This window comes from Oncorhynchus mykiss, chromosome 29 (assembly GCF_057628025.1).
Source record: "Oncorhynchus mykiss isolate SJ-2025 chromosome 29, ASM5762802v1, whole genome shotgun sequence".
NCBI classification, from domain to species: Eukaryota; Metazoa; Chordata; class Actinopteri; order Salmoniformes; family Salmonidae; genus Oncorhynchus; species Oncorhynchus mykiss.
This window is the reverse complement of record NC_143050.1, coordinates 44679410-44699272: the sequence shown is the minus strand read 5'-3', so window position 1 is coordinate 44699272 and position 19863 is coordinate 44679410. Positions and strand designations below refer to the sequence as shown.

The 19863-nt window shown below is 44.4% G+C and overlaps 1 protein-coding gene and 1 pseudogene across 2 annotated transcripts; one reads left to right on the top strand and one right to left on the bottom strand.

Annotated features, from left to right (window-relative positions):
• Positions 1 to 348: 348 nt before the first annotated feature.
• On the top strand, positions 349 to 7265 carry LOC110509491 (palmitoyltransferase ZDHHC12-B). Its single transcript, XM_021590385.3, has 5 exons — positions 349 to 875; positions 3633 to 3772; positions 3890 to 3982; positions 4665 to 4831; positions 5033 to 7265. Exons 1-5 carry the CDS (start codon positions 779 to 781, stop codon positions 5346 to 5348), a joined length of 813 nt encoding a protein of 270 aa, XP_021446060.2. The 5' UTR covers positions 349 to 778; the 3' UTR covers positions 5349 to 7265.
• A 9-nt stretch (positions 7266 to 7274) lies between these two features.
• LOC110509493 (serine/threonine-protein kinase N2-like) lies at positions 7275 to 19581 on the bottom strand (annotated as a pseudogene). Its single transcript, XR_016493154.1, has 10 exons — positions 19510 to 19581; positions 19270 to 19367; positions 18121 to 18199; positions 10907 to 11058; positions 10588 to 10657; positions 10399 to 10498; positions 9702 to 9844; positions 9131 to 9238; positions 8865 to 8944; positions 7275 to 8700 (listed from the first exon to the last, which is right to left on the bottom strand). The product of XR_016493154.1 is annotated as a serine/threonine-protein kinase N2-like (transcript).
• Positions 19582 to 19863: the final 282 nt, after the last annotated feature.

Genomic DNA, 19863 nt, shown 5'->3' with positions numbered 1-19863 from the left:
CAAATCAAATTATTATTTTTATTTTGTATATATATTTTAAAGTCAGTGTTCAATCTGGCAGGGCCTCTGCCCAGCCTTGCCCTGCCATGGCTTCGTCTCTGTTAAACATTCAGATGATGATTCAGTTTCCAGTACAGTAGCCTACTGTTACACTTTATTGTTGTTGGTATGTTCAACTCATATTTCTGATTTGGAAGTTTATAAAAACAGCATTGGAGCTATTTTAGATAGTACATGAATGCTGCACGACTTTCCCAGTCAGTGTTCTGAACTTCTGAGAGCACATGAACACAACAAAAATATATGTACACAATGATGTCATACATATACCACGTGAATGCAATGACCAATAGAATGAGCGTATCCAAAGGCACGCCAGCAACCCTGGACAATAATATTGCAGCCCTTCAGAGACGTTCTGGTCATATTTATTAGAGCGGAAATGATTGAATGCTATTTTGGTGATTAGGAATAAATGTAGCTAGCACACTAGTTTTAAGGTTGTATGTGTCTAACCAGCAAGCTTGGCATGTTAATTTCGGAATTTAGTTCATGTTAGACCATTCCAGTCGCCATTTGGAGAGAAACCTCGAGCTGTTGGGTTAGTTGGCAAGATAACTGGATACAGTAACGCTGACCGCTAGCTACGGTTATGTGGGACGATAGTGATAAAGGCTAGTTAGCTAAATGCATTTTGTTAGCTAACTATAGTAGGCCAGTTCTCGTAACCTGATGCATACCGGTACCAGTCTATTGCTACGTGTTGAAAAATGCTAGGATGTTCAAAAATGTGTTCGGGTCAGGATTTATTGTAAGAACCGCGCACGTTATCCTGACATGGGTAATAACACTGATACTCTTCCTACATGATACAGGTAAGTGCACTGAATTTAAATTCATTTTCAGATGCCAGTATCCGTTGCACGGCTGTAATGCATAGATGGCATATGCATTATTACACTGTAATGCATACCATCAAACCACACTTCCACTTATCACCAAATATGGTGTTGTGGGGAAGTCCAGTGCCATTGCGTGGAGGAAAGTGGGAGAAGATGGAGTTAGATGAAACTTGGCTGACAATCTGCTGTATTTTCTCATCAATGAAATTTGATTTCAGTACAGTTTCCCAAAACTAGAATCTGTTAAATAAAATAAAATAAAGTGTTAAGTAAAAAATACATAAATAAGAGGGGGGGTGGTCTGGGTAGACATTTGATTAGCTGCCCGGTAGTCTTATGGGTTGGAATCTGTTAAGAAGACTTTTGGACCTAGACTTGGCGCTCCGGTACCACTTGCCTTGTAGTAGCAGAGAGAACAGTCTATGACTAGGGTGGCTGGAGTCTTTTTGACAATTTCTACCACTGTTGTGTCATCAGCAAACTTAATGATGGTGTTGGAGTCGTACCTGGCCGTGCAGTCATGAGTGAACAGGGAGTACAGGGGTGGGGGCTGAGCACGCACCCCTGAGGGGCTCCCGTGTTGGGGATCAGTGTGGTGGTTGTGTTGTTACCTACCCTTACCACCAGGGGCGGCCTGTCAGGAAGTCCAGGATCCAGTTGCAGAGGGAGGTGTTTAGTCCCAGGGTCCTTAGCTTAGTGATGAGCTTTGAGGGCACTATGGTGTTGAACGCTGAGCTGTAGTCAATGAATAGCATCCTCACATAGGTGTTCCTTTTGTCCACGTGGGAAAGGGCAGTTACGAACAGAGTGCGCGCTAAGTTTTGTAGACTTAACACTTTGCCAAATTTGCTTAGTGTAGAAGGAATGCGGCAGCAAAATTAGTTATTGCACAGGCGCACTTTTCAGAGTATCTGTGCCTTAAGTACATGCTAAAATGCGCCAATTGGATCTTTCTAGCTTGTGCGTGGCTCTGCCCAACTCCTTGCTTGTTCTGCCCGCTGTGCTTTATTTGCTCCCTTTGGAAACGATGATGATAAATCGTAGGTTAGTTATTTACCTGTATCTTTGATCGAAGTGCCACCAACACGATCAACAAAGCAGCCAATTAGGTAGCTGATAAAAGTAACTAAGGTTCTTATTGGTCAAGATAGTTGGACTAATCTCATAAACCACAGTCTGTGTAAGATAAGACTATATTCCAATTAGGGAAATGTACTCATTTTTTTATATATTCTTTTACCTTTATTTAATTAGGTAAGTCAGTTAAGAAGAAATTCTTATTTACAATGACGGCCTAGGATCAGTGGGTTAACTGGTCTAGGAACAGGTCTAGGAACAGTGGGTTAACTGGTCTAGGAACAGTGGGTTAACTGGTCTAGGAACAGGTCTAGGAACAGTGGGTTAACTGGTCTAGGAACAGTGGGTTAACTGGTCTAGGAACAGGTCTAGGAACAGTGGGTTAACTGGTCTAGGAACAGTGGGTTAACTGGTCTAGGAACAGGTCTAGGAACAGTGGGTTAACTGGTCTAGGAACAGTGGGTTAACTGGTCTAGGAACAGGTCTAGGAACAGTGGGTTAACTGGTCTAGGAACAGTGGGTTAACTGGTCTAGGAACAGTGGGTTTAACTGGTCTAGGAACAGGTCTAGGAACAGTGGGTTAACTGGTCTAGGAACAGTGGGTTAACTGGTCTAGGAACAGGTCTAGGAACAGTGGGTTAACTGGTCTAGGAATAGTGGGTTAACTGGTCTAGGAACAGTGGGTTAACTGGTCTAGGAACAGTGGGTTAACTGGTCTAGGAACAGTGGGTTAACTGGTCTAGGAACAGTGGGTTAACTGGTCTAGGAACAGTGGGTTAACTGGTCTAGGTACAGTGGGTTAACTGGCCTAGGAACAGTGGGTTAACTGGTCTAGGAACAGTGGGTTAACTGGTCTAGGAACAGTAGGTTAACTGGTCTAGGAACAGTGGGTTAACTGGTCTAGGAACAGTGGGTTAACTGGTCTAGGAACAGTGGGTTAACTGGTCTAGGAACAGTGGGTTAACTGGTCTAGGAACAGTGGGTTAACTGGTCTAGGAACAGTGGGTTAACTGGTCTAGGAACAGTGGGTTAACTGGTCTAGGAACAGTGGGTTAACTGGTCTAGGAACAGTGGGTTAACTGGTCTAGGAACAGTGGGTTAACTGGTCTAGGAACAGTGGGTTAACTGGTCTAGGAACAGTGGGTTAACTGGTCTAGGAACAGTGGGTTAACTGGTCTAGGAACAGTGGGTTAACTGGTCTAGGAACAGTGGGTTAACTGGTCTAGGAACAGTGGGTTAACTGCCTTGTTCAGGGGCAGAACTACTTTTTTTCCCCCAACGATTTTTACCTTGTCTGCTCGGGATTCGATCTTGCGACCTTTCGGTTACATTGATTTGAATGAATAGTCTATTACTTATAAATTAGATAAATACAACTGCCTTACAGTTATCATATCTTATGACCTATTACTCTCTGCTGGCATAGACCTAGTAAGCCTTTGCCTGATCCTGTATAGCTTGGTATGTCATTCCTAGAGCACTTCATGCAGTGTCACACAAAGCAATTGCTATTTGCAAGTGAAAATGTCATGGGATGCATAGGCTCCATTATTAACCTTTTTGATGGCCATTTATTTGATCGTATTTCATTATCCAACATTTTAGTAGTAGCTACTAGTTAGTAAACATTGCTAATTTATTATTGTTTTGCAGACCTGAGGAAGCAAGAGGAGAGGGGAGAGCTCATCCAACCTGTGCTCTTTGTCTTGCTGGTCCTTGTGTCGGTGTTGCTGTACTTTGCTGTCTCACTCATGGATCCTGGCTTTGTCCTATCTGACGGTAGTGACTTACAGGTGCGTCAAACCAAGTTTTGCTTACTTCACAACACACGAACACAGTAATGCATATCAATGCTCAGGAAATGCATTACAGCTCACAAAAAAACGATGCACTTTGTACTGCATTTTTAGTTCACCCTTGGCATCGCTGAGGAGACGCAGGACATGATTCCCCCAACAACCAAGTCTCTGCGACAGCGGCGCTGTGGTCATTGTCTGCTCCAGGTATGGAGTGGGCTACTGTAGTATTTATCTTTAACCTTTATTTATCCAGTGGAAACCCATTGAGACCAGCGTCTCATTTACAAGGGTGCCCTGGGAACAATACATTAACATGATTAGTCTCAATACAATATATTTTCAATTACACATCACAACAAGTCAAATTCAAAAGCGACAGATAACATGTATATGCGCTAGGGGCACAATAACTAAAAGCAATCTTCCTGGACTCTGGAGACCCGCAGAACCTCTAAACACTTGAGAGCGAGTCTGATGGTGGGTTGCTTTCCAATTAAAAAGTGAGGTGAGGTGGTATGAGAGTTTCTGGAGAACTGCTTAGATATGTAGGCCCCAGTTATTATTATTATTCAGAGACAAACCAACATTATTCATGTAAATAGTGAACAGTAAAGGGCCTAGTATTGAGCCTTGTACACCTGTTTACATGTATATTTAGTGTGTATGTATTCCTGAGGTGACATTAGGATGGATAATGTAATCCTAGGATGCTGACAGACACACCATCTTCTCTCACTCTGTTAAGAGATTCTCTCACTCAATTATGGTCATGGCAAGATAAGCTGCTGGCATATGATATGAGTACAGGTCAGTGGACTAGTTTATGACCAGAAAGAGCTTTCTGTAACTCCTCCTTCCCCCCTTTCCCATTCATGTGCCCAAACAGCAGCCAATGAGATCCAAGCACTGTCAGACCTGTCAGCACTGCGTGCGTCGCTACGACCACCACTGCCCCTGGATCGAGAACTGCGTGGGTGAGAGGAACCACCGCTGGTTCGTGCTCTACCTGGCTGTCCAGCTGTTGGTGCTGCTGTGGGGCCTCCACATGGCCTGGTAAGTGAAGATGGGTCTTCAGAGCCCATTCATACATGGTTGTGGTGACCCACAGGGTATGCAATGCAGGGTTTACAAAAACATTTGCACACCCCGTGGGTCACCACAACCAGGATCGAAGATCTTGATGATTTTTGTTCAATTTATCATATGATGCACTGTTTCAGAAGTGTGGCCAATCTCACTTGTTCTGTGACGCAGGTCGGGCTTCACCACGGCACCCACCTGGCAGCTGTGGCTGCGCGGCAATGGCGTGCTGCTGGGTACAGTGGCGGTGGTGGCGGTGCTCTCCCTCACCGTGCTCCTACTCCTGGGCTCCCACCTCTACCTAGTCTCCCTCAACACCACCACCTGGGAGTTCATGTCGCGCCACCGCATCTCCTACCTCAAGCACTGCGGCTCTGAAGAGAACCCGTTTGACCGTGGTGCGCTGCGCAACCTCTGGGGCTTCTTCTGCAACTGGGGCGCCATAGTGTGGGAACAGGTGTACTTCAGAGAGGGCAACGACCCCATCTGATTAGCAAACAAGCTAACTAACTCGTCGTCTACTCAAGTTCTTCATTCCTTCCCTAGAATTCCCTAGAATTGAGTTTACATCCTCCTTTCTAGAAGTATCTTTATATGAGAAAGACATCCAAATGAACTATGAACTCCTCTCATTACTTCAGTTGGTCACTGAACTTTGCAAGTTCAGTTTAGTATGTAAGTGGATTTCAATGGAATTGAGCGCAATCCTGGTATTTATTTCAGTTGACTAGTGACATGATAAAAAAACATTTGTCAGGAAGACAGGAAAAGTTTTACTGGAACAAATAGGTCAGCTATTCAGTCTTGGTAATAAAGGTAATTGCAGTGAGCCTGTGAATAGTAGCGCGATTCTTAGTGTTGCTCTGTTTATTTCCTATCCTTCCAACTTACCATTGCCTTTGACAACCACTACACTCCCACCCACTCCAATACCTTCTTCTGTCCAAAGAATAATATCTAAGAGTGAAGAGTAAAAAATATCACTGAAGTATTAGGAATTTGAGCTAAGGGAACTCTTATGTGTTGAAGGGAACACATTTACAGAATAGATCAATAAATCACATAATTCCTTGACAGTTAGATTAACAGAAAGGCAATTCACGTATGGCCTGTTTTTCTATTCCCTGAGTTTACTAAGCTATAACACACTATAAGCTAACTGTTGTTTTATACAGGATAAAGGTACTTTCATATACTATTGTTGATGTAAAACTGTCTATACTTGAGAGCATGATTTGATTCCTTGTTGGTGTATTTTCCCCAATATTGACTCGGCATTGACAGAGGCTCTGTAGCGACCAAGTGGCTGATTGACTCAGTCAATCAAGTCTTTAGGCTGTGTTTAAACATGCAGTTTAATTCTGATCTTTTGCCCAATTATGGGCCAAAGATATGATCTGATTGGTCAGAAGACCAATTATTGGCAAAATATCAGAATTGGGCTACCTGTGTTTACACAGCCTTAGATTTCCAGAAGAACATTCCTCTTAACCATTTGAGTATTTTTGCATATTGAAATATTGTTACAAATATCACATTTTCAACGCCTGGTTTACTGTAATAGTTTAGTTTAATTGAATCTGTACAAAAAGGAATGTCAGGTTTTAAGGCTGCACTACAGCTCAAAGCTTCCTGGCAACAGGGTTAATATGAAGGCAAAGGTCAGCCAAGTGTTGGCAAATTAATAAGTAAATAAAATGGTAATTCAGTTATCAATATATTTTTGGTAGTACCATGATCCGTCGACAAATTATTGCACCTCTTATAAAATGGTAGAGAGGCGTTTTATTTGCAATTGTATTATCTATTACTATAAAGTATAGTAAATGTGAAAAGCACACAATTTGCACCATCCCCAGAGGTGGTTTGAAAAAGGATCTGATCTTGGGTGAAACTCCAAACATGTTTAATCATTCACTTAAATCATTTCTCACTTTTTCAATTGACAGAATGTCATACTATTTTTGTAAACAGGTTTATCGCTCTTGATGCAAATCAACCTTTTTGAACGTCCATTTTGGAACATAAAAAGTTTGCATGAGATTTTTACATCTAGTTTTTTGTAACTTTAGGAATAATCGTAGAGAACTTATTTAAAGGAGTGCAATGTTGTGTGTGTTCCCTAACTTAATCGTTAGCTTATTCTCTGTGCAATAGGAGAGCATAGAAAAACATGACAGAAATGAGCAATAATGGTAATATTGTCATCTTTTTATAGTATCAGAAAATCTTTCTGGCTCTTCCAGTAGAATTTAAAGATAAGTGATGTGATTTTATATATATTTGTTTGGTGATTTCAGTGTGAACTGTTTATGAACAAAGTAATTAATGCAATATTTTAGTTTTTAAGAAATTGTTTGAAATGCAGTAGACCTATCAATAAATTGAAATGTTTATTTCAGAAAAATGCTTCGAGTCCAGTAGATATATTTATTAATTTACATTTCCTTCATGTTGTGTCAAGAAAAACATGTCTCATCTCTAGACACAATAGTATTTTTTCCCCATTGTATTGCACAGCATATTTATTTTAGTAGCAAAGCATGTACATTCATATTCATGACTGGAATGGAATTAAAATGACTCCCTAGAAATACTTACAAACTGTATCATTCTTAACTTACAATTTTTAGTCTTTTAGAAAAGGTATTTCAGGAACATGTCAGTTTCAACTTGACATTCAAATGTTTAAGTGGCCCAAAGCAGCCCAAGATGGACCCATGGAATATGTTGATTACACAGCAGCACAATGCACATCAAAGGGTTTTAAAAAATCTTCAGGGACTGTTTCCTCCATGAAGATGACATTCCTCTATTCCTAGGCTAGTGTATGGCGATTCAATTTGGATTCCCAGGCTAAATATACAAACATCAGTAGCTATAATCAGTGTTAGTAATTGGATAGAGCCAAGACCGTAATAGGGTTACAATACAATACATGTAAAAACATAATTTACAGTAAAGGTTTTTATGATTGGAAGTGTAGTGTTATGAAGCGCTGGTCTGTCCAATATCCTTTGGATTAGAACTCATTTAAAAGCTCATTATTGCACTGGTGCCAATGTTTGAAACAAAGCCCTCTTAGTTTCACAAATGAATAAGAAAGTGCAGCAAATGACCTAATTCGTGTTGTCACAGTAACAAAACAGTGGCATGTCAAGTATTAATTTGGCAATATCAATATGGAGTTGACAAATAAACAAAAACAAGGCAAAACTAGATTAGTCAATATTGACCACCAACATACAAATATAGACACTGACATACAAATAAAGATTTGAACAAGGCAGAGAGAAACAGAAGAGTGGCTGACACTTTTCAGAGTGGCTGACACTCCCATGGATGAGGAGTCCCCTCTCTACAGCTCAGTGTAACTGACTGGGGTCTCATCGGCAGGCCGAGCTCCGAGTTCTGATAGGCTGTAGAGGTTCAGGTGGAGTGCTCATCATCACCCACAGAACATTAATGGCCCTGAGGAGAGATGACAAGCCCAAGAGAACATCACAGTGGCCTATCTGGTCAGTACTTATTCAGCCACAGTGAAGTAAAGGAACCAGCTTCAGTGGAGCAGCAACCATTTTGGATTTTAGTCCTGTCCGTCCGTTCCTCTGTCTGGCCGTCATTGTATACATGTGTATGTTTAAGGTCAGGGCAGCGAGGAGAAGTCAGTCGGCAGAGATCTCCTGTTGGTCGGCAGTGAGGAAGGAGGGTGTCTGTGGGGTGGGGGGGGAGGGGGGGGGGAGAACTGGCTTGAGCTTTGTGAACTCCCTGTCAAAGTTACTGATCTGTGGGAAGAACGGGGGAACCACTTTTTTCTAAAGCAAAGCCTTCCAGTCCAGTCCCTGGGATGAACAAAAGTATACATCAAATTATTATACATTTCATTGGATGATCGCCTTCGTTTCAACATTGTAGGAAAGTTGGCAAAGGCGCTACAACAACAATCTTGGTGATGCTCAACTGAAATGAAAATGACCCACAGGCCACAAATGAGGCCAGTTTTTACCTGGAAGTACCTGTGTTTCTTGACCTCGTTGGGCCCGGCTCTCCTGATCCCAGCCTCCTTTCAGGGTTTTTCTGTAGTAGCTGCAGCACAATACGAAAGTCTGGCTCAGTATTCATCCCACTATACATCTTTGTATATTATTTCCACACAGTTTTCATTTTCTGTATTTGCAATGCAGCTTGTTGTTGATTCCGACTGTGTAAGGAGGCAGTATTCTGTACAAGGCAGTATACCGAGAGGATGGCCCACATACCTTTTTTGCCCACATACCTTTTGGATGATGGAGAATCTGGGGAGAGGAACCTCGGATAGCGCACTTCATCATTTACTATGCTGTCAAACACCTCCTCCTCATCGTCACCAGGGAAGGGAGACTGCCACAGATGAGAGGAGAGAGAGACGCCATTGCAATGAAAGTCCAAACAACCTCATTCCTATCATGATACCAGACGAAAACATCTTCATTCATACAAGACCAAAAATCCTTATTCAACCAAGAACAAACATCAGAATAAAACTTCATGGGTTCACCATATGAGTGGATATTGTGAGCCAACTGACCAGAAAGATCATTTATGTTTCTCGATTCATTTCTCTGGTCCAAACATCTAAATTCAACCGAGACCTACTACTCAAAATACTTGGTTGGTTCACCATAGGAGTGGACCTTGTGAGCCTACTAATTGGAGACATCCTCTAGGTATTTCTATTCTACTGACCTGCCAGCATCTCATAGAAGACGATACACCACAGAGCTAAACAGGGCACATATGGCCCGCGCACCACCAGTTTGAGATCTCTGCTATAGGTTATTTGATTAATCTCTTTGCTACCGACCTCTCCCACCAGCATCTCGTAGATGAGGACACCCAGGCCCCACCAGTCCACACAGCGGGTGTAGTAGTTGTCCGTCAGCACCTCCGGGGCCAGGAACTCTGGTGTGCCACAGAATGTGGCAGTGCGATCTCCGTAACCCATACCTGCAGATACACACAGGGAAAATATAACTTATATATAGTAGGGGAAAATATAACTTTTTAGACGGATGGAAGTGTGTACCCAGGGATTTTTCTGCCATTGAAATCCTTGGGTTGGCCGCCTAAGCATTTTTTGGGGGGGTTGCCTAAGACCAATAAAATATTTGAGAACTAACCATCACAAAAAAGTCTATAAAACTGCAGTATTTTCTCTCAGCTCCATGGCAGAATATGTAGAATTGCAGAAAATTAGCTTAAAAACTACACGCCAAGATGGGATTCTCTAAAATGTTCTCATATTCAGCCGGACCGACCGCGCCCCCTGCCACGCCCATCACCTAAGACCTTACTTCGTGCAGCAAGCTTGACACTGTTGTCCCACTTTCAATAATGAGGTGTTCCTTAGCCCAGGGCTAAAAGCGAATAACTTTAAATTAAAGAGCAACATAAATCATTGATTAATAACACTGAATGTTCATTTAATAAACCAAGTAAGTGGGAGGGACAGTGGGTCTCAAAGGGAATGTTCCAGAAGCCATAACCATAATGTACCGTACCTTTCTTGCACAATCCAAAGTCTGCTATCCTCACATAGCCATCTGCTTCCATCAACAGGCTGTCTAGCTTCAGATCCCTGAGAGGTAGAAAAAGAGATGACTGGATGAAATTAGAAAAATAATGACTGACAGGCAGGTTATTAGGTGTGCGAAGGCAGAGGGCTGGAAAACAGTACTGAGATATCTTACTTAACGGTAAACTATCTTGTTCTGGTGCAGAAACTCTAGTCCCAGCAGCACGCACGAGGCATAGAACCTAAACAGGGCACAAAATGGCACACATATAATAGTGAGTTTTGATGTATCACCAACTCTAAGGCTTGAAGGAGAATTAGACAAGCCTGCATTAACCATTTGTAGTCACTCACTGGTACATGTTTAACGTGCCTGTAGATAGTATACACAACCCTTGCATTATTTGCATATTTTGTTGCCTTACAGGCTGGAATTGCAATGCTTCACATGCTGTCATAATGGGGCCTGTGTGTGTTGTGTAAGGCTTACTGAGCTCTGTCTCTCAGTGAAGATGTTGATGTGTATGTAGGTCATGAGGTCTCCCCCGGGGGAGTACTCCATCACAAAGCACACATGGTCCGCCGTCTGGAAGCAGTCATGCGTATTCACCAGGAAGGGATGGTGGGAGGAGTTGATCGTCTCAAACTAAAATCACAGAAATGCACACGAACAAACACACACGAAAGAACAAACACACACGAAAGAACAAACACACACGAAAGAGCAAACACACACGAAAGAGCAAACACACAATAATAGTATATTTCAGGTGGAATGCAACTGCTAGTGTCTTTCAAATCCAGTTCCCTCGACATGTGTTTTGTCTAAATTCACTCACGGTTCGCTCTCACCTGTCCATTTCATCCGTGTCACATCTCCTTTCTTCAAGGCCTTGATGGCATACCATTTCAAAATCAAATCACATTTTATTAGTAAGATGCGCCAAATACAACCTTACAGTGAAATGCTTACTTACAAGCCCTTAACCAACAATGTAGTTTTAAGAAAATACCAACAAAAAAGTAATAGATAAAAATAACTATTAAAGAGCAGTAGTAAAATAACAATAGCGGGGCTATATACAGGGGGAACCGGTACAGAGTCAATGTATGGGGGCACCGCTGTCGAGGTAATTGGGGTAATATGTACATGTAGGTAGAGTTATTAAAGTGACTATGTGTAGATAATAACAGAGAGTAGCAGCAGCGTAGAAAAGGGTGTGGAGGGGGGCAATGCAAATAGTCTGGGTAGCCATTTGATTAGATGTTCAGGAGTCTTAAGGTTTGGGGGTAGAAGCTGTTTAAAGCCTTTTGGACCTAGACTTGGTGCTCCAGGTATCGCTTACCATGCAGTAGCAGAGAGAACAGTGTATGACTAGGGTGGCTGGAGTCTTTGGCAATTTTTAGGGCTTTCATCTGACACCGCCTGGTATAGAGGTCCTCGATGGCAGGAAGCTTGGCCCCGGTGATGTACTGGGCCATTCTCACTACCCTCTGTAGTGCCTTGCGGTGGGAGGCCGAGCAGTTGCCATCCCAAGCAGTGATGCAACAAGTCAGGATGCTCTCAATGCTACAGCTGTAAAACTTTTTGAGGATCGGAGGACCCATGCCAAATCTTTTCAGTCTCCTGAGGGGGAATAGGTTTTGTCTTGCCCTCTTCACGACTGTCTTGGTGTGCTCGGACCATGTTAGGTTGAAGCTCTCAACCTGCTCCACTACAGCCCCATCGATGAGAAAGGGGGCGTGCTCGGTCCTCCTTTTCCTGTAGTCCACAATCATCTCCTTTGTCTTGATCACGTTGAGGGATAGGTTGTTTTCCTTGCACCACACGGTCAGGTCTCTGACCTCCTCCCTATAGGCTGTCTCATCGTCGTCGGTGATCAGGCCTACCACTGTTGTGTCATCGGCAAACTTAATGATGGTGTTGGAGCCGTGCCTGGCAGCGCAGTCATTAGTGAACAGGGAGTACAGGAGGGAACTGAGCACGCACCCCTGAGGGCCCCCCCATGTTGAGGATCAGCGTGGCAGATGTGTTGATACCTATCCTTACCACCTGTGGGTGGACTGTCAGGAAGTCCAGAATTCAGTTGCAGAGGGAGGTGTTTAGTCCCAGGGTCCTTAGCTTGATGATGAGCATTGAGGGCACTATGATGTTGAACGCTGAGCTGTAGTCAATGAATAGCATTCTCACATAGGTGTTCCTTTTGTCAAGGTGTGAAAGGGCAGTGTGGAGTGCAATAGATATTGCATCATCTGTGGATCTGTTGGGGCGGTATGCAAATCGGAGTGGGTCTAGGGTTTCTGGGATAATGGTGTTGATGTGAGCCATGACCAGCCTTTCAAAGCATTTCATGGCTATAGACTTGAGTGCTACGGGTCGGTAGTCATTTAGGCAGGTTACCTTAGACTTCTTGGGCACAGGGACTATGGTGGTCTGTTTGAAACATGTTACTACAGACTCAGACAAGGAGAGGTTGAAAATGTCAGTGAAGACACTAGCCAGTTGGTCAGCGCATACTTGGAGTACTCGTCCTGGTAATTCATCTGGCCCTACAGCCTTGTGAATGTTGATCTGTTTAAAGGTCTCACTCACATCGGCTGCGGAGAGCGTAATCACACAGTCGTCCTGAACAGCTGATGCTCTCATGCATGTTTCAGTGATACTTGCCTCAAAGCGGGCATAGAAGTTATTTAGCTTGTGTAGTAGGCTCTTGTCACTGGGCAGCTCGCGGCTGTGCTTCCCTTTGGAGTCTGTAATTGTTTGCAGGCCCTGCCACATCCGACGAGCATCAGAGCCAGTGTAGTACGACTCGATCTTAGTCCTGTATTGACGCTTTGCTTGTTTGATGGTTCGTCAGATGGCATAGCGGGATTTCTTATAAGCTTCCAGATTAGAGTCCCGCTCCTTGAAAGCGGCAGCTCTACCCTTTAACTCAGTGCGTATGTTGCCTGTAATCCATGGCTTCTGGTTGGGGTACAGTCACTTTGGGACAACGTTTTCGATGCACTTATTGATGAAGCCAGTGAATGTGGTAGTGTTCTCCTCAATGCCATCGGAAGAATCCCGGAACATATTCCAGTCTGCGCTAGCAAAATAGTTCTGTAGTTTAGCATCCCCTCCATCTGACCACTATTTTATAGACCGATTCACTGGTGCTTCCTGCTTGAATTTTTGCTCGTAATCAGGAGAATAGAATTATGGTCAAATTTGCCTAATGGAGGGTGCAGGAGAGCTTTGTGCGTGTCTCTGTGTGTGGAGTAAAGGTGGTCTAGAGTTTTTTCCCTCTGGTTGCATTTGACTGACCTCTTGAGGGGTGGAGGGAAGGCTTTAGGTGCAACACAGTAAACAGGGTCGTGTTCATTAGGCACTAAACAGAAGAAAGCAGATGGTAACAAACACCATTTCCAGTCCTGAGGGTGCTTAAATAATACGTTGTGGATTTCAGTTACTTTTGTGTGTGCGTGCGTGCGTGTGTGCGTGTGTGTGTGTGTGCGTGCGTGCGTGCGTGAGTGCGTGCGTGCGTGCGAGGTGGTTATTGTGAGTGAGAGGGACATGTTTAGGAGTTGGCCTGGGTGTTGACCTGTTGTCCTCTGCTGAAGTATATTTGGAGGTCTGAGTTAGGGAAAGGAGAGAACAAAAATAACCATGAAGACAGACATTTGACGAGCCCCTAAACATTGTGCACCTTCACTGGGAAAGTGAGACTACATAAATAAAATGGCTAGAACCAAATCCTATTTTTAGGAGTGAAACTATGAGCGGAGACTTTGTAATGATTAGAAAAACAACAAGAACAATTTCGGACACTCATGAACCATAGTACAGTGTATTAGGAACGTATTCATACCCCTTGACCTTTTCCACATTTCGTTACATTACAGCCTTATTCTAATATGGATGAAATATTGTCATTTTTTTATTAATCTACACACAATGCATCCTGTTTCCATTGATCATCCTTGAGATGTTTCTACAACTTGGTTCGAGTCCACCTGTGGTAAATTAAATTGATTGGACATGATTTGGAAAGACACACACCTGTCTATATAAAGGTCCCTCAGTTGACAGTGCACGTCAGAGCAAAAACCAAGCCACGAGGTCGAAGGAATTGTCCGTAGAGCTCCGAGACCAGATTGTGTCGAGGCACAGATCTGGGGAAGTGTACAAAAACACTTCTGCAGCACTGAAGATCCCCAAGAACACAGTGGCCTCCATTGTTCTTAGGTGGAAGAAGTTTGGAACCAACAAGACTCTTCCTAGAGCTGGCCGCCCGGTCAAACTGAGCAACTGGGCCTTGGTCAGAGAGGTGACTCCGATGGTCACTCTGACAGAGCTATAGAGTTCCTCTGTGGAGATGGGAGAACGTTCCAGAAGGACAACCATCTCTGCAGTACTACACCAAGCAGGCCGTTATGGTAGAGTGGCCAGACAGAAGCCACTCCTCAGTAAAAGGCACATGATAGCCCGCTTGGAGTTTGCCAAAAGGCACCTAAAAACTCTCAGACCATGAGAATCAAGATTCTCTGGTCTGATAAAACCAAGATTGAACCCTTTGGCCTGAATGCCAAGTGTCACGTCTGGAGGAAACCTGGCATCATCCCTACGGTGAAGCATGGTGGGGGCAGCATCATGCTCTGGGGATGTTTTCCAGCGGCAGGGACTGGGAGACTAGTCAGGATCGAGGGAAAGATGAACAGAGCAAAGCACAGAGAGATCCTTGATGAAAACCTGCTCCAGAGCACTCAGGACCTCAGACTGGGGTGAAGGTTCACCTTCCAACAGGACAACGGCCCTAAGCACACAGCCAAGACAACGCAGGAGTGGCTTCGGGACAAGTCTCTAAATGTCCTTGAGTGGCCCAGCCAGAGCCCGGACTTGAAACCGATCGAACATCTCTGGAGAGACCTGAGAGGATCTGTAGAGAAGAATGGGAGAAATTCCCCAAATACAGGTGTGCCAAGCTTTTAGCGTCATACCAAAGAAGACTCGAGGCTGTAATCGCTGCCAAAGGTGCATCAACAAAGTACTGAGTAAAGGGTCTGAATACTTATGTTTATATTTTTTCATACAAAAATGTAAAAAAAACGGTTTTGCTTTGTCATTATGGGGTGTTGTGTGTAGATTGGTGAGGGGAAAAAACAATTGAATACATTTTAGATTAAGGCTGTAATGTTACACAATGTGGAAAAAGTCAAGGGGTCTGAATACTTTCCGAAGGCACTTTATATAAAATGTTTAATGGTGCTTGTTGATATTAATGATTGTGACATGTTTAATGGTGCTTGTTGATATTAATGATTGTGACATGTTTAATGGTGCTTGTTGATATTAATGATTGTGACATGTTTAATGGTGCTTGTTGATATTAGTGATTGTGACATGTTTAATGGTGCTTGTGAAATGAAGGGTGATTGTGAAATAAGGGTCCTACTGAACTCAGCGAAGAGCATGCCCTGGGGCTCCAGATAGAGACACATGCAGTGGCGCTGGTTGTCCTAATTATCCTCTAGACGCAGAAATTTGAATAAGCACAGAGCCCTCCAGTCCTGCCAGTACACCCCAATCTCCAGCTCCACGGACATGTTTTTAGAATGCCAGGGGAAGAAATTGAAAAAGATGGACCATCTTTAACAGATTGCAACACTGTCTTCCCTTATCTTCCTCTACAAGAAAAACAGTTTCTCTCACTTCCCTTGAAATAGTATCAGCCATAGGCTTTCAGCCCCACAACCCAAAAGAACAGTGCAGCACGATCTTTAAAGACCTAGGCTGAGAGCTTGGAACTGAAAGTAGTGTGTGCCCTCGCGCTAGGAGCAGCAGCTCAGCTGAAAGTAGTCTTGGAGTTGAATCATAGCCCCATGTTAGGCTTTTGGAGGCAAGGATTGAGATTAGTGGAAAATTTTAGGATTAGCAGTGGGATTACATCTGCCGAGTGGGAGTGGAGGCGTGAGAGAGGGGTGATTTCTCTCTGCTACCCAACAGCAGAGACTCTGTATGGCCACGGTGAGAGTTTCTGTCTGAGAATGCTGGAGCTTGATGTTTGCAGCTGAAGGTCATTACTCGTCTATCTGGAGATTATCAAGGAGGAAAGCTGCTGGCACAAAATGGTCATGTCTGTAGCAAACTGCTTTCCAACAGCAGACACTTAAATCCTACCCCTCTTGAATATTTACTATCACTATGGGGTGAAAAATTGTCTTCCAACTGAAGATTTAAGTATTGATGAGACGGGGGGGGGGTAAACATTTTGCATTTTTTACACAATTTAACATGACTCCTGGCAACTCCAGGATGTTATCTGAGAAAATAAAAATAATGCTTGAACTACTCCTACTGGTGCTAAGGAGAACACTAACCCGTTCCAGCTCGATACTGAAGCTCTGGTCCCAGAACTCTCCAGTGTGTCCGGCCCACCATCCTGTTGTCCACTTTTAGCACTGCACTGATGTCCGCTGTGGACAACATACAGTGGGACAGATAAATCAGTCAGTACACCTCCACATACACACACTGGCTGTCAGATCATATAGTGCATATGTAACCAATGTGAAATGGCTAGCTAGTTAGCGGTGGTGCGTGCTAATAGCGTTTCAATCGGTGACGTCACTTGCTCTGAGACCTTGAAGTAGTGGTTCCCCTTGCTCTACAAGGGCCGCGGCTTTTGTGGAGTGATGGGTAACGATGCTTCGTGGGTGTCAGTAATTGATGTGTGCAGAGGGTCCCAGGTTCTAGCCCGGGTATGCGCGAGGGGACGGACTAAAGTTATACTGTTACACATACAGTGCATTCGGAAAGTATTCAGACCCCTTGACTTTTTCCACATTTTCTTATATTACAGCCTTATTCAAAAATTGATTAAATCTGTTTTTCCCTCATCAATCTACACACAATACCCCATAATGACAAAGCAAAAACAGTTTTTTAGAATTCATTGCAAATGTAAAAAAAAAAAAAAACTGAAATATTGTTGAAGCACCTTTGGAAGTGATAACAGCCTTGAGTCTTATCGTGTATGATGCTACAAGCTTGGCACACCTGTAATTGGGGAGTTTCTCCCATTCTTCTCAGCAGATCCTCTCAAGCTCTGTCAGGTTGGATGGGGAGCGTTGCTGCAAAGCTATTTTCATGTCTCTCCAGAGATGTTCAATCGGGTTCAAGTCCGGGCTCTGGCTTTGCCACTCAAGGACATTCAGAGACTTGTCCCGAAGCCACTCCTGCCTTTGTCTTGGCTGTGTGCTTAGGATTGTTGCCACAGTCTGAGATACTGAGCGCTCTAGAGCAGGTTTTCATCAAGGATCTCTTTGTACTTTGCTCCGTTCATCTTTCCCTATATCCTGACTAGTCTCTCAGTCCCTGTCACTGAAAAACATCCCCACAGCATGATGCTGCCACCCCCATGCTTCACCATAGGGATGGTGGCAGATTTCCTCCAGATGTGACGCTTGGCATTCAGGCCAAAGAGTTTTATCTTGGTTTCATCAGACAATATAATATAATCTTATTTCTCATGGTCTGTCCTTTACTGTAGGTGCCTGTTGGAAAACTCCAAGCGGGCTGTCATGTGCCTTTTACTGAGGATGTGGCTTCTGTCTGGCTACTCTACCATAAAGCCCTGATTGGTGGAGTGCTGCAGAGATGGTTGTCCTTCTAGACTCTAGAAGGTTCTCCCATCTCCACAGAGGAACTCTGAAGCTTTGTCAGAGTGACCCCGGGCAGCTCGGTTAGACAGCGCTCCAGAGACAGACGCAGCAGGTCCAGCTTCTGGCATGACACCTGCAGCCTTGGCCTGGAGAACACTCAGTCACACACACTTTTAGAGTGTCTCTGTGACCCACCAGGTATGCATAACGAATGTTTCCAGCCATGAAAACATTAACTAGGTGTCTTAACCTGCAACCCAAAAAGAATCAGACTTGCATTAACCAGATCCCCCAAGACCTCACTTATATCCTGGTGCCCACCTACCTCTGCCAGTGCCCGGCGGTCCTGCACCTTGTGCCTCTGTAACAGATGTGAAACGGCTAGCTTAGTTAGCGTGGGCGCTAAATAGCGTTTCAATCAGTGACGTCACTTGCTCTGAGACCTTGAAGTAGTAGTTCCCCTTGCTCTGCAAGGGCCGCGGCTTTTGTGGCGCGATGGGTAACGATGCTTCGAGGGTGACTGTTGATGTGTGCAGAAGGTCCCTAGTTCGCGCCCGGGTATGGGCGAGGGGACGGTCTAAATTTGTAGTGTTACATTGATGCTGTTGACCCGGATTACTGGTTGCTGCGGAAAAAAGGAGGAAGGTCAAAAGGGGGGTGAGTGTAACGGATGTGAAACGGCTAGCTTAGTTAGCGTGGGCGCTAAATAGCGTTTCAATCAGTGACGTCACTTGCTCTGAGACCTTGAAGTAGTAGTTCCCCTTGCTCTGCAAGGGCCGCGGCTTTTGTGGAGCGATGGGTAACGATGCTTCGAGGGTGACTGTTGATGTGTGCAGAAGGTCCCTAGTTCGCGCCCGGGTATGGGCGAGGGGACGGTCTAAATTTGTACTGTAACATTGATGCTGTTGACCCGGATTACTGGTTGCTGCGGAAAAAGGAGGAAGGTCAAAAGGGGCGTGAGTGTAACAGATGTGAAACGGCTAGCTTAGTTAGCGTGGGCGCTAAATAGCGTTTCAATCAGTGACGTCACTTGCTCTGAGACCTTGAAGTAGTAGTTCCCCTTGCTCTGCAAGGGCCGCGGCTTTTGTGGAGCGATGGGTAACGATGCTTCGAGGGTGACTGTTGATGTGTGCAGAAGGTCCCTGGTTCGCGCCCGGGTATGGGCGAGGGGACGGTTTAAATTTATACTGTTACACCTCCCCAGCTGCTTGCCCACTTTCCTGGCCACCCCTGACACGGCAGCCTCGATCTACAGGTGGTGCTGGAGCTCAACCACACGTAGATCCAGAGGACTGATCGTCTCAGAGGGTCGGCCTGCAGGGACCAATGAACAAACACAGAAATGGCCCTGGGAAAAACACAGTCACACACATAAAACCAAAACAATGACATGGCAAAGGACACACACACACACTCAGTGGCTTCCCGCTCCCCCTCTTTAGCCCGGGTGATTGACAATCTGCATGCGGAGCAGCTCAATCTTGGTGCGGCTGTCCTGAAGCATCTGCTGGGCTGTGGACAGCATCATACGGTCCTAGGGAGGGTAGACCAGACACGAGAGTTCTACGTCAATGGTACGCATCTAGTGCACAAGTCAACCATGTCGTGTACTCCGGCGCCGACAGAGATGGCCGCCTCGCTTCGCGTTCCTAGGAAACTATGCAGTTTTTTGTTTTTTTACGTGTTATTTCTTACATTGGTACCCCAGGTCATCTTAGGTTTCATTACATACAGTCGAGAAGAACTACTGAACATAAGAGCAGCGTCAACTCACCATCAGTACGACCAAGAATATGACTTTCGCGAAGCG